This window comes from Parasteatoda tepidariorum, chromosome 5 (assembly GCF_982258835.1).
Source record: "Parasteatoda tepidariorum strain Cologne lab strain chromosome 5, Ptep-v5.0, whole genome shotgun sequence".
In the NCBI taxonomy this organism is placed as follows: Eukaryota; Metazoa; Arthropoda; class Arachnida; order Araneae; family Theridiidae; genus Parasteatoda; species Parasteatoda tepidariorum.
The window spans coordinates 52,373,396-52,385,563 of NC_141759.1; the positions used below are offsets into that span (position 1 = coordinate 52,373,396).

Sequence of the window (12,168 nt, forward strand, 5' to 3'; positions counted from 1 at the left end):
ATAGTGCTTAAAAATATTTTTTGAGAGCTTAAGAAGTACTTAAAAGGTGCTTTTTCTGGAAAGATTTTGCTACGCACCCTGTTATATTAAATTCTATTAAAATTAATTTATGTCCTTTGATTTCAAATTGATTTTGACAGAAATATAAAAATGCATCCATGTTATTATGTATAAAAATCTCATAATTAATTGGAAAAAAAGACATTTATATTTCATGTATTCACTTTTTAAAAAAAAATTTCAGTATTTTGAACACGATGATCCAGACCTTTATGTGAACAAAATAAAATACATCCTAGAAAATGATATTGAAAGCATGGACTTATTCTTTGTTGAAGAACTATATGATTCAACAGGAAAACTGATTGAAGTAAGACATTTCTAAGCCATAACTAATTTATAGTGTGTTAATAATTTCTAAATCACTGATAAGAACTTAAGATCAACAATTAAAGTTTGTAAAATAATAATTAATTAGTTTCATACTTTATTGCAGGAAGTTGACCTCATTCCAAATGGTTACATGATACCTGTTACTAAAGAAAACAAGCTGCAGTACTTAAATGCTCTTGCTCAATATAGACTCACGACTAGTGTGAAGTCTGAAATAGAGCACTTTTTAAAAGGATTGACAGAACTTATACCCGATAATCTCCTCTGCATTTTTGACGAAAATGAGTTGGAGGTATTTATTTATTATTTATGAAAGAAAAAAACACATTCTTTTAATTCTTCTAAAAGCAAAATATTTCAATAGTGTAATTTGTAAAAAAAGTTAAGTAATATTTTTTTCTCTTTTATTATAAATGGTTATAATATTTAATGGTTATTAGTATTACTAATAACCTCCGGTTAAATGGTTTACAAACTTCCGGTTTAGTGATAAGAACCAAATAAAAATGTTGTCATCAGCGTATCTCTGATTTACTAAGGCATTTTTCATAAACTGAAAAAAATTTATTGAAACTGTCGGTAAAATAATATTTGAGTTTTCATGAAAATTTTAGCTTTATACAATGCAATAGTTTTATCCAAGCTATTTTCTAGTTGAATCTTGTGCCATATAGCTAACTCATTGAAGTACATTTATGTTCATAATTTTGGCTAACGCTGGTGACCAGCTACTTTAAGCAAGCATTGTCTTGGCCCTTATGTGCATACCCCTAAACAAGTTTGACTGTTACATGAATTTTAAATTTTTCTTTTCTATGGCCAGTTCAACTTTTATTATTAGAAATTACTTAAATTGTTGCAACTGATTGCTTATTTTATCAAAACTAACTAAAATAGTTCAACGGAATCTGCAAATATTTGGTTATATGCTCACAGTACTATTTTTACTTCATTTAACGAGAATTCATACTTTATTTTCTATGAGAAAAAGTCAGAGCGATTACATTTTGTTTCAGAGTGGGTTATATTTAGACTAGTGGGTTTTCAATGTGCCTCACTCCTCCAAATTTTTTCATTCAATTTTAAATCAGTAATTCAAAAATAAATTGAATGATGTAGAACAATGTTTTTTTTCACATAATAAGTTGAAGTGAGGAACTGATAATAATAAGAAAGATTCACAAATTAATATGTTTAGTCATTTATTATGACTGGAAGCTTAATAAGCAATTAAGTATTGCCTCGACTTGAACAGCTTTCTCTAAGAAGCAATTTTGTATTACCTGTTTTGAAATAAACGATGTAAATAAGACAAGGACTAAACAGCAACTCTGAGTGACTTGTATCAGGAGAAGTGTTCTACTATAAATTTCAGTTAAATTACTTATTTCAGAAGTGTTTTGTTTTTGAATGCACACGTAGTGGGGAGTTATCTGTGTGATGCAGTTTGCTTTATTTGCAGTGAGAGTCAGGAAGTATGAAGGAATGCATTATTAAGATGTGTTATGATACTAAACGAAGTTTGAAGTATTTTCAACTGGGTGGGTATTTTCGGAGTGACCGAGTTCAGAAATCAAAAGCACAACAAAATGCTAGCTGTCATTGTTTTCTCTAACAAATTAGTAATAGTAACAATTTGTGTTAGTTACACAGTAGTCAAAACATTGCAACTTGATAAATGCGTTTAAAAAATGGGGAGTATGTTGAGAATTGTATTGTCCATTTTTTGTAATTTGCCTACGTAAGTCTATTTTAAATATTCGCTTGTCTGGTCGAACAAAAACGAGTTGTGTAGGATCTGACTTAAATCATGTTTAATACTCTTGAATTCAAATGTAAGAAATTCGTGTTTTATTCTGTAGCAATGCAAAAATGAATAAATGCAACAGATACTGCAGACTTTGATAGAAAAAAATTCTTTATAATAAAGGAATTAGTGCTTTTACATTAAAAAAATTCAACCCTTTGTTCAGTTATATTCTTGTTTACTCAACATCTTGGCTCTATGCAAGCCAAATATTTTTGCCATGAGAATATTTTGCTTTTTCTATGAGTTCCACTGAACAAGAATCATAGAGATTATTAAAATCCATCACGAAAGTGTGTATAAATGATGTTTCTTTATAAACTTTGAAAATGTTATCAATGTAATTGTCAAGTTGGTTAGCTTTATCCATCGGGTCCGAGAGTTGCATTTACTGCTTTCAATTTTTTTAATTAAGTTCAAAAGGAAAATTTCAGAAACTTAACCCTAAAATTGACTTTTATTCTTCTCCCATTTTTGAATTCTTTAAAAATATCATCTAGAATGTGTGATTTTTCCCAATTTATTGGAGCTCTTGGATGCAAAATGTTAAAGGCTCCTGTTCTAGACATTCCTAAAACTGGAGCAGATTGATATTAATTTGTTATTAGTTTGGCCCAATCATGTGTGTTGCAACATATTTACACTTTATAGTTTGTATGACTTATGCCAAAATGGAACTTCCGTACAAACCTGCACTTAGCAGTTCTTCTGTTGTTTGATATGGGATATACTTTCTTCTGTTTTATGTATCTATAAACTTTTTATTTAACTGCACTTGTATGCAGATTTATTTTTTCGTATGAAGTTTTTTAAAGGTAAGACTAAATTATGGAATTCCGCTATATAAACTCATTTAGCTTCAATATGTTTTTCAAATTAAATAAAATATGGAAATTTTTTTTTCAATTTTAGATATTGCCTAAGAATTTGTTATATTAACATAAAACTGTCATATTCTTAAGTAAACTTTTCACTCACTATTTGTTTCCTTTATTTCAGTTACTTATGTGTGGAACTGGCAGTTATTCTATCGCTGATTTTAAAGCAAATCATGCTGTTAGTGGCTCATCTTACGAATTCAGAAAGGTAATATTTTATTGATTATTATTAAACTTTGAAAGCCATTTTGATTTTATTTATTTTTATTTTCATGTTAATCAAAATAATATTTTTAAACATTAAATATATAAAAATAAATGTTTGTAAAATTTATTATTCATATTTATTGATAGGTCTTAGAATGGTTTTGGATTGCAGTGTCAAACTTTTCTGAGGAGGAAATGGCACGATTATTGCAGTTTGCTACCGGGTGTTCCCAATTACCACCAGGTGGTTTCTCAGAACTGAGTCCAAAATTCCACATTACAGCTGCACCAACATTTGGTAATTTGCCTACAGCACATACATGGTAAGTTAACTGATTCTATTTTTGTAAATGAATCTGAATTGTTTTTGGAAAAATTTTAACAATTCTAAAATGCCAGTTTTTTTTTTTTTTTTTTTTTTTTTTTTTTATACGTTAAAAATCTGGATCTGAGATTTTTTATATGTTTTGTAAATTAACTTGAATTGTTTTACAAATCGTTTTAAAAATTCTAAAATAGAAATTTTTTTAAAAGGTTGAAAAAACCTGGAGCTGAAAGTGATAGATTACAATAAAAATATTTGTAGGGATTTTACTGCAATAGAATACAATACATAAAATGAAGTTCACTACAAAGAAATTTTTCATATGTAGTGCAAGTGGACATTGATTTAAGTAAAATTATTTTTATCATTCAACAGGATTGATTGTGCTCCGGAAAAAAATCCGGATTTCCGTATTTTTCGCTTGCCGTGATCCGGAAGTTTCCGGAGATCGAAGGCTCAGACATTTCAAAAAATCATTGATCACAAAAGTTTCCGGAAATTAAATTTTCAGAGGTGGAACTTAAAAACACTGTTTATTTTATTTGTTTATAAGAGAGAGCCAGATATACTTTATAAGCTTATATTCAAGATTAATATTCATTTTTTATCAGTAAATAGCTATTATAATCATAAACTCAAGAAAGACATACGTATTTGTAAATATCAATTACTTCTCCAGGTCATCATAAGTATGTGTAAAATTTTAATTATATTTTAAGTAAACTAAGAAATATTGAGAAAAAGGAAAAAAAAACTTGGTTAAATTGTTTTCTAATTTTTCGATTTAAAATGTTTTTTTTTTTTTTTTTTTTTGTTTTTTTCACTCAAGAAATTTTCTAGAATTTTCACTTGGACTCACAATCACCCCATATTGAATTAAAGTAATTAATGCTGGTAGAAAAATATGTTTTACTTCTAAACAGATTTCAAGTAGTAAAAAAAAAAATCGGAAGAAGTAAAACAATTTTAAAACATTTAAACAAGTTCAATTGAATCTATGACAGTCAATGAAAGAGCAAAGCCTTTCCTATAGTTCATTGAAAATTGTTTCTATTTAATGTTTACATGTTATTTAAATCTTGTTTTTATAGTTTCAACCAGCTGTGCTTGCCTGATTATGACTCCTATGAACAATTTGAAAGAGCACTGAGATTAGCAATTAACGAAGGATCTGAGGGCTTTGGTATGGTTTGAGATGTATGTAATTGAGAGAGAGAGAACGATAGTGTTAGTTGCAGCAAAACTCACACATATGCCTTGTAAACATTGTAAAGAAAATTTAAGTATTTCAAGTATGGCTGTGATTTATATTATTCTTCCACATTTTTAGATTATTTGTACTGAATCGAGTATTTTTTGTCACAGTTTTATAAAAGTTCTCTTAAATGTTCATAAGTTTCCTTTTTACATTTTTAAAACAAAGTATGTACTTAAACTTAGCTAACATTTGAAATTTCAATACTTATTTAAATTAAAGAGCATTACTATTAATATTAGATGTCCTTGATATCTTTAATTCCTAATGAGAATTGTTATGATAGTGTGATATTTGTTAATGCTACCATACAAAAATTTGGAACCAGTAATTTATTTTAAAGTTAAATTCTCTTAAACTGCTGTATTTTTATTTGCGCATATACAAAATGTTTCAATGATGATACTCCACTAAACTAAATTAGGTAAATGACAGTTTTTTCATTGAATTAAAATTAATCTTAAAATATAAATTTTTTTTTAACTTTATGAGTTTATTTATTATCATGAACATTGTAACTCTATGATATTAATATCGTATTATTTTTAGTTTTTGTAAAAAAGGAATATATTAAAGAAAATTTATTCCAGTTAGAATAAATCTGGACACATGGTAGCTGTGCTCGCCTATGCCACAGTTCCTGGGTTCTGTCCTCAGACTGGGTAAGGTTGACTCAGCATGTCATCCCTTTAGTGGATGCGTAAAATGAGTACCAGGCCTGCTTTTGAAGTGAATGGGGTTTCAGTGTTCAGCTGACCACCCAACTGGAATATATGATCCTGCACTCCAGAGCCTTAGGGCAAGAAAACTGGGATGGGCACCGTAAACCTTGGCCCTGATCACGCCACTGAATTTAGTTCAGTTTTTTAATAAATTTGAAGCAAACTTCATTAAAACACTAGTTCAAAATTGAAAAAGTATATCTTATAGTTAAACAAAAGCGTCATGTTATGCAAATATTGTGAAAACAATGAATTAGATAATAAAAATTATTTTTAAATTTTCAGCTCTTCTAAACTTTACCTTTTAAAATGTATTTAGGTAAACGAAGAAGAAAAATCAAGTTTTAATTATAGCTTATGTAAATTATGTGTGAACACAAATCCTTTTTGGAAGGTTTTTGTTATTGGCGCATTAAGTAGTTCATAATTTTTAGAAACATAGAAAAATGAAAGATAAAAAATAAGAAAATGTTATTTGGATTTTTTTAATAAAAATCCATTATTAAAAATATTTTTTAATTCATTACGTTTTAAAAAATCATTATTTTTTATTTGGTTTAAAATGCTATTTATAAATCTTGCATAGACACAAATAGCTCCTTTCTTCAATTTTCGCTTGATTAAAAGTCCAACAAATAGTTTTTTCAACTGTAACTTTAATTGATTAGCAAATAAATTAATTCCAAATTCTTGAATGGTTGTATATATTTATAATGTACAAAAGACGTATTTTCCATATGTATATTTCACATGCATGATGTATATTAACTTTCCATTCTATCATTTTATAAAATAGTAGCAGATTTAATATTGGTTATTAGTAAATGGATAATTCGCTTCTAAAATGTTTATGATCAATAAATTAAGAACACAATAAAGCAGTATGGTAGCATATATAGATAATTTGTTGTGATTGTAAAAACATGTATCGTTTAGCGTATGTCCTGTTTAGCATTCATAATGTAGTTTTGCATTCAATCTTTTTATACTCTTTAAACTTAAATTTATTGGGGGATTATATTTAGGAGAAGTCTTGAAATTTTGCAAAATTTAATTATTCTTCTGATTCAAAATAAGATTTTAGAATATTATAAGATAAAATTTTATTGTACAATTTTATAAATGTTTTATCTTGCACAAAATTTAAGAACAAATGTTTTAAGATTATTTCAGCCTTAAAATCACTTTTAAATTGCTGTGGAACCTCATAATTTTTGTATTAAATCTTGTAATTTAATTCATTTTGTCTGGAAACTAAAATTCGATCTGAACTAGAGTTTTATTTATTTAATTATTTTAATTAAAACCTAGGAAACTTTTAGTTATTTTGAACCAATAATGAATTAAATAATTAAAAAACGTTCAAGTATCAAAGATGAAATAAAGGAAAATATGCATTTACAATATTTGATCAAATTCAATACCAAATTATTTTTGGTTTTATAAATACTTTTTTACTGTTATGAACATGTCATAGCTTCATTTAACATTTAAGTTATATGAAGCTTTGATCACTAAGAAATAAGTTATAATTTTATAAATCATAAGATATTCTACTTTGATTTTTAAAGCACATAGTGTACCAAACCTTGTTATAGTTATTTAAAAAATTTCTTTTAATGTATGTATTGTGCTTGGAATGGGTTTAAAAATGTGCACTGTTCATAATAAATGTGTTTTGCATGTGGTTAGATATTTTTTTTTTTTAAATTTCTTTACAATATGCATACATTTTTGTTTAAGAGATACATATATATATACATAAGGAATTTGAAACAAAGTTTTTTGATTATTTTTTAAGTAGTTATTTACATTTTTTTAATTTGTACATAAAATTTTTATCAAGTGTTTGAAATAAAATACTTTTATTATTTTAAAAATATTTATTTACATGAATATTGAACAACATAATTATTTAAAATGTGTTATGAAATAAGGATAATGACGGCATATTAGAGTTCAGAAAATGAGTCAACTACTATTTTTTATTTCAAGTGTCTCAATGAGAATTGAATATACTTAGTGTACTCAACAAATTGGCCTTTGTGTGCAATATACTTAATTAAAAAGGGTATAGTTTTAAAATATTTATTTACATTTACACAAAACATCATAATTATTTAATATGTATTATTGAATAATAATATTGACATTCTTAAGTTTCAGAGAGAATTCAACTTTCATTTTTTATTTCAAGTGTCTGGATTAGAATCAAACATAGAAAAGTATAATTATAGTACCCAACAAATTGGCATTTGTACACAATATACGTACTTATAAGAAAAAAATGTATCAATAATTTTAAAAATGATTAATTTCATATATGTTTTAGTAAGAAAAAGACATTTTAACAATGTAAAAAGTAAAAGTGAATTTTTTTGTAATATTTTATTGTAGAACCATTACTTAAAATATAAGTTTACAGTTTGCATTTCTGAATCACTTAAGTGAATATAAAATATCATAGCATTCTACTAGTCGATTTGAACTTAACAGGTAAGTACAGAAATATATTTATAAGCAACCATTTGTGATCTGCAATCAAAATTTATAATTTTTGACCTAATATCAGCTTACTTTTTTTCGGTTTAAAAATGATTAATTAGTTGTAAATTTTTTTCCAAAAAACTATTTCATATATTTCTTAATGAAATATTCAATTATGTCATTCCATTATTACATGCTAGTATTTTAATACATCAATTATAATTTTGTAAAGAAACTATGAGTAAAATTTTTAGAATTAAGGTAATCAGTTTAGCATATTTTTGTAGTAAATGAATTTATACTTTTCAAATTCTTAGAAATACAGTAATACTTACTTGGTTTTGCATACAGTTACTACAAAAGTGTTTACCTAAGTTTTCAAGTATGAAGAATGTCGTAAATAAATTTCCAATGAAAGGCAAGTTTTCTAAACTGCCACAGTAAATTTGGCAGCAAAACTTATTTACAACTACATACTTTGAAATTAAAATTAAAACAACGAAAATTTTAGGCTTCAAGTCTATCATTCTCTTTAAGCAAAACAAGAAATCTTTTAATTTATCAGCAATATATGTACCTGTTTATATGGTTCAAAACTGTAGTGGTTAGTTCTAAGAATGAGTACAAAAAGAAAAGAGCTCTGAAAGTATTGGTTGAAAGAATTTATCTAATAAAATTCGATTTACATTTTCGAAGTTAGTGAAAAATTTGGGTTGGTACACAAAAACAGCTGACAAATAGGTGAAAATTAGAATATTGTTTGTTGCATTTCAATTTTCAAATATTTCTATTCATTTACAATTAATTTATGCAGTTTCAATATGACATTTAACTTCTTTTTTAATGTCGTAATGTTAGCTTAAATTAATCATGCTTAAACTTTAATTACATGCAGTTCGCACATTTTGAATGTGAATGTTAGAAGGCTTAAGTTTCAATAAAATGTTTTAGTTTTAAAAAAAATTAGTAGAACTAGAAACATTTTGTGTATTCGTTAACTAGGAAATAGTTTATCTTATATTCATTAAAACATTTTTAAGTTTAATTTTGCATTCCATTTTATCGGATCAAATTGTATTTTATCTTTAATATATTTAATTGTAATATTCATTAAATTCCCAAATAATTGGGTGTAATAATCTATATTTTATACTTTAACAATCTCATTTTGTGCCTTTCTTACAATTGTTTGTGTATGTGAATTGTTTCTAGCATTAGTGCTCTAACTTTTTTTATTTCATATATATATATATAAAATTCCTTTATTGTCAGTTTCTAGAAAAATGTGTTGTAGTAATTTTGTAGTACATATTTTATTTCAGTATTTTGGCATGAAATCTTTATGCTTGTATGAAGTATTTCACAATTAATTGTGTGGTAAGAAATTGTTGTACTTCTACCTAATCCTAATACCTAACTTTAATTCCTTTCATGCTTACTCATTTAAATTACTAAATAAATACTCAAGCAAAAGTGAAATAAATGAGTTTAAAAATTATAATTTTTTTAAATCAAATATGAACTTTAGTTTACTGGCATTTTATATGAAATTTATTTAGTGCTAAAGCAAATATTTGTGTGTAATTTTTTTCTGCTTGTATAGAGTGGGATATTTATTTAAAATTTTTTACATTAGCCTCCCTTTATATCACATCTGTTCAGATACAAAAAAAGGCTGCCATATTATCCTGCAAGACAATTATTTTATTATTCTCTATAATATGGAATGGAATATTTATCACCTTCTACAGCTATTGTTAATTGCATTATTTTCTTGCAAGAGTTATGACATTGCAATGTATTTGTTAATAAAGCGCTATCTTCATTTTTAACAAAATAAATAACAATTTCTTATGTTTTTCTAGAATTCTAAATAAAAAAAAATATGTAAACTTTTTTTAATTTTTTTTTTATTTGGAGACATAGCAAAAGTAATATATCTGAATGTGGATCTCAGTTCTCAGGTACTATGCAAGGATCTACTGTATTTAATTTTGTTTTCCAAAATCAACTGGTTATTATTAATGTGTTAAAAATTCTAATGAACTGGGTCGTTTACACGGATAAATGTCTTGAAGGTGAAGTTTACTGTCATGATCAGGGCATTGAAGTTAGTCTTTCAAATACGTCAAGCTGGATTAATAGGCCTACTCCAAAATAACAATGATAGAGTGATTAATTTTTTTTTTTTTTTTAAAGAGAGAGAGCCATTAAAAAAACAATAAATCTGTAAAAGCAATATGAGGAGTAATTTTTTTAACTTTTTACTTAAATGATTGCTAAAAGTTCTTATATTTTTTTTTAACTTAAAAGACTTAGCTAAGTGGAAATCTAACAAAATTTGTTCTTTTTTTCAAGGACTACACTAGCCCTAGTAATAGTACTTAAAAAAATCAACATAATAATACAAATTTTAATATATATTTCTTCCATCAAGGATTCTGCACTTTTTATTTGTGATAATGATAAAAGTCTAAAAAATAATGTGAAGGAGTCGTGTGATATCTCAATGTGATGCATTATCAAAAAAAATTAAATGTAGTCGATCTTTTATGTGTCAAGATTGTTACCTCCTTTTATTTTGGCTTATAAGTTAATAAATTTTCTTTAATATTATTTTCAAACATTAAATGGTATGGAATATTTTATTGCTTAATAGGAGCAACTCTAATTATTTAATCAGAAATTTTAAAGCAGATGTTGAGTGAGAAGTAATTTTGTTAGCTGCATTTTTAAATTCTAAAATGAAATAGAGCCGTAATAAAAAGTTATTAGATTATATAAATATTTAGGTTATAGATAAATTATTTATATTATATATATATTGAATGATTGTTAAACGATTTAAAAGTTTTTTTTTCTTAACATATATGCATGGAAAAATAGTTGAACTGTTTGTTGAATGGAATTTAAAAATATATATAAATGTTTATATCCTTTAATTACATCACTTGACAATTTAAAAAATTTTGAGATAATAAGGTATCAAGTTAAGAAAGATTATTGGAAAATGTTTATCGATATAATCTTGCATATTCACATTTTCTGAAGACTTATTACTTTATTCCTTTTTTACAAAGCTTAAAACTTTTTTTAAATTTAACAATACAAGCTTAATATGTATAATAAAAGTAGTAATTGTTGTAAGGAATTTTAACAACGATTCAGTTTCGTCTTTCTTATATTTTGTTTTTCCATTGTATTCAAGTTTACAATTTTAATATTCTTTAAAAAGCAATTTTATTTTTTCCTTGCTGTAAATTATTTTCTCTTTATTAAACACTTTTGCTTTGCAAAGTATTAGTATACATTAAATTTCTTTGCATACTTGTTCATTAAATAAAACTATCTTTATGCTGCTTTTTAGATATTGTCACTGTGATAAATTATGAAAGGTGCTTTTTTATGTTTAAGTTTTTATTGTTTTGATATTTGTAATGTTCTGTGTTTAATAAAACTTCATTTATATTTATACTGACTCTTTTTTTAAAAATAAATCTTACTTTTTGCAGTAACCAAAAAACTCATCATTTGATTCAGTTTAATAAGAAAGTTAACATCTGAGTTGTTTGTAGTCAACACTTGCATTTTTAAAATTTGTCCAGTTATGTTAAAAATAATACAATTACTTTATAAAAATTACAATTCCCATTTGCTGGAAAGTTAAAAGAAATTCAAAATCCATATTTTTAGTAAGGTGAATGCAATTATCGTTATATTTCTGTAAAGTGGAATTCTACAGCTAAATTTGATACTCTTCATATTTATTTTAATTTTTAAAACTTTCACATTTTTTAAGCTATTAAAAACATTGATATTAAATTTATCTTTAATTGTATTTTTATGTTATAAAATAATGTAAAAAAAGACTTTATATTAAATTTAATATGATGTAATAATTTTGATATAATGTCTGCAAAACAATAAACAAAATAAAATTTTACTTCTGGTGAAAATGAAGTTAGTTTTAAAATTTATGTTACACTGATTAAATGTAAAAATTTTAATAACTTGTTAAATAGTTTTTTGAGGATATTTTCTACTTTTGTATTAAACTATTAATAAAGAAATATATTGAGATGCTGATACTGCCG

General features: G+C 25.4%; 1 protein-coding gene across 2 annotated transcripts in view; it reads left to right on the plus strand.

The window, feature by feature from the left end:
• The window catches only part of LOC107452816 (apoptosis-resistant E3 ubiquitin protein ligase 1), a 70,683-nt gene extending 63,216 nt beyond the window's left edge, over positions 1 to 7,467 (plus strand). For both annotated transcript variants that reach the window (XM_016069401.5, XM_071184964.2), the window contains 5 exons: positions 245 to 370; positions 497 to 685; positions 3,200 to 3,286; positions 3,433 to 3,608; positions 4,702 to 7,467. In XM_016069401.5, the coding sequence (XP_015924887.3) occupies positions 245 to 370; positions 497 to 685; positions 3,200 to 3,286; positions 3,433 to 3,608; positions 4,702 to 4,804 (681 nt within the window). In that variant the 3' untranslated portion in view covers positions 4,805 to 7,467. The remainder of the gene's footprint in view (positions 1 to 244; positions 371 to 496; positions 686 to 3,199; positions 3,287 to 3,432; positions 3,609 to 4,701) is intronic.
• Positions 7,468 to 12,168: the final 4,701 nt, after the last annotated feature.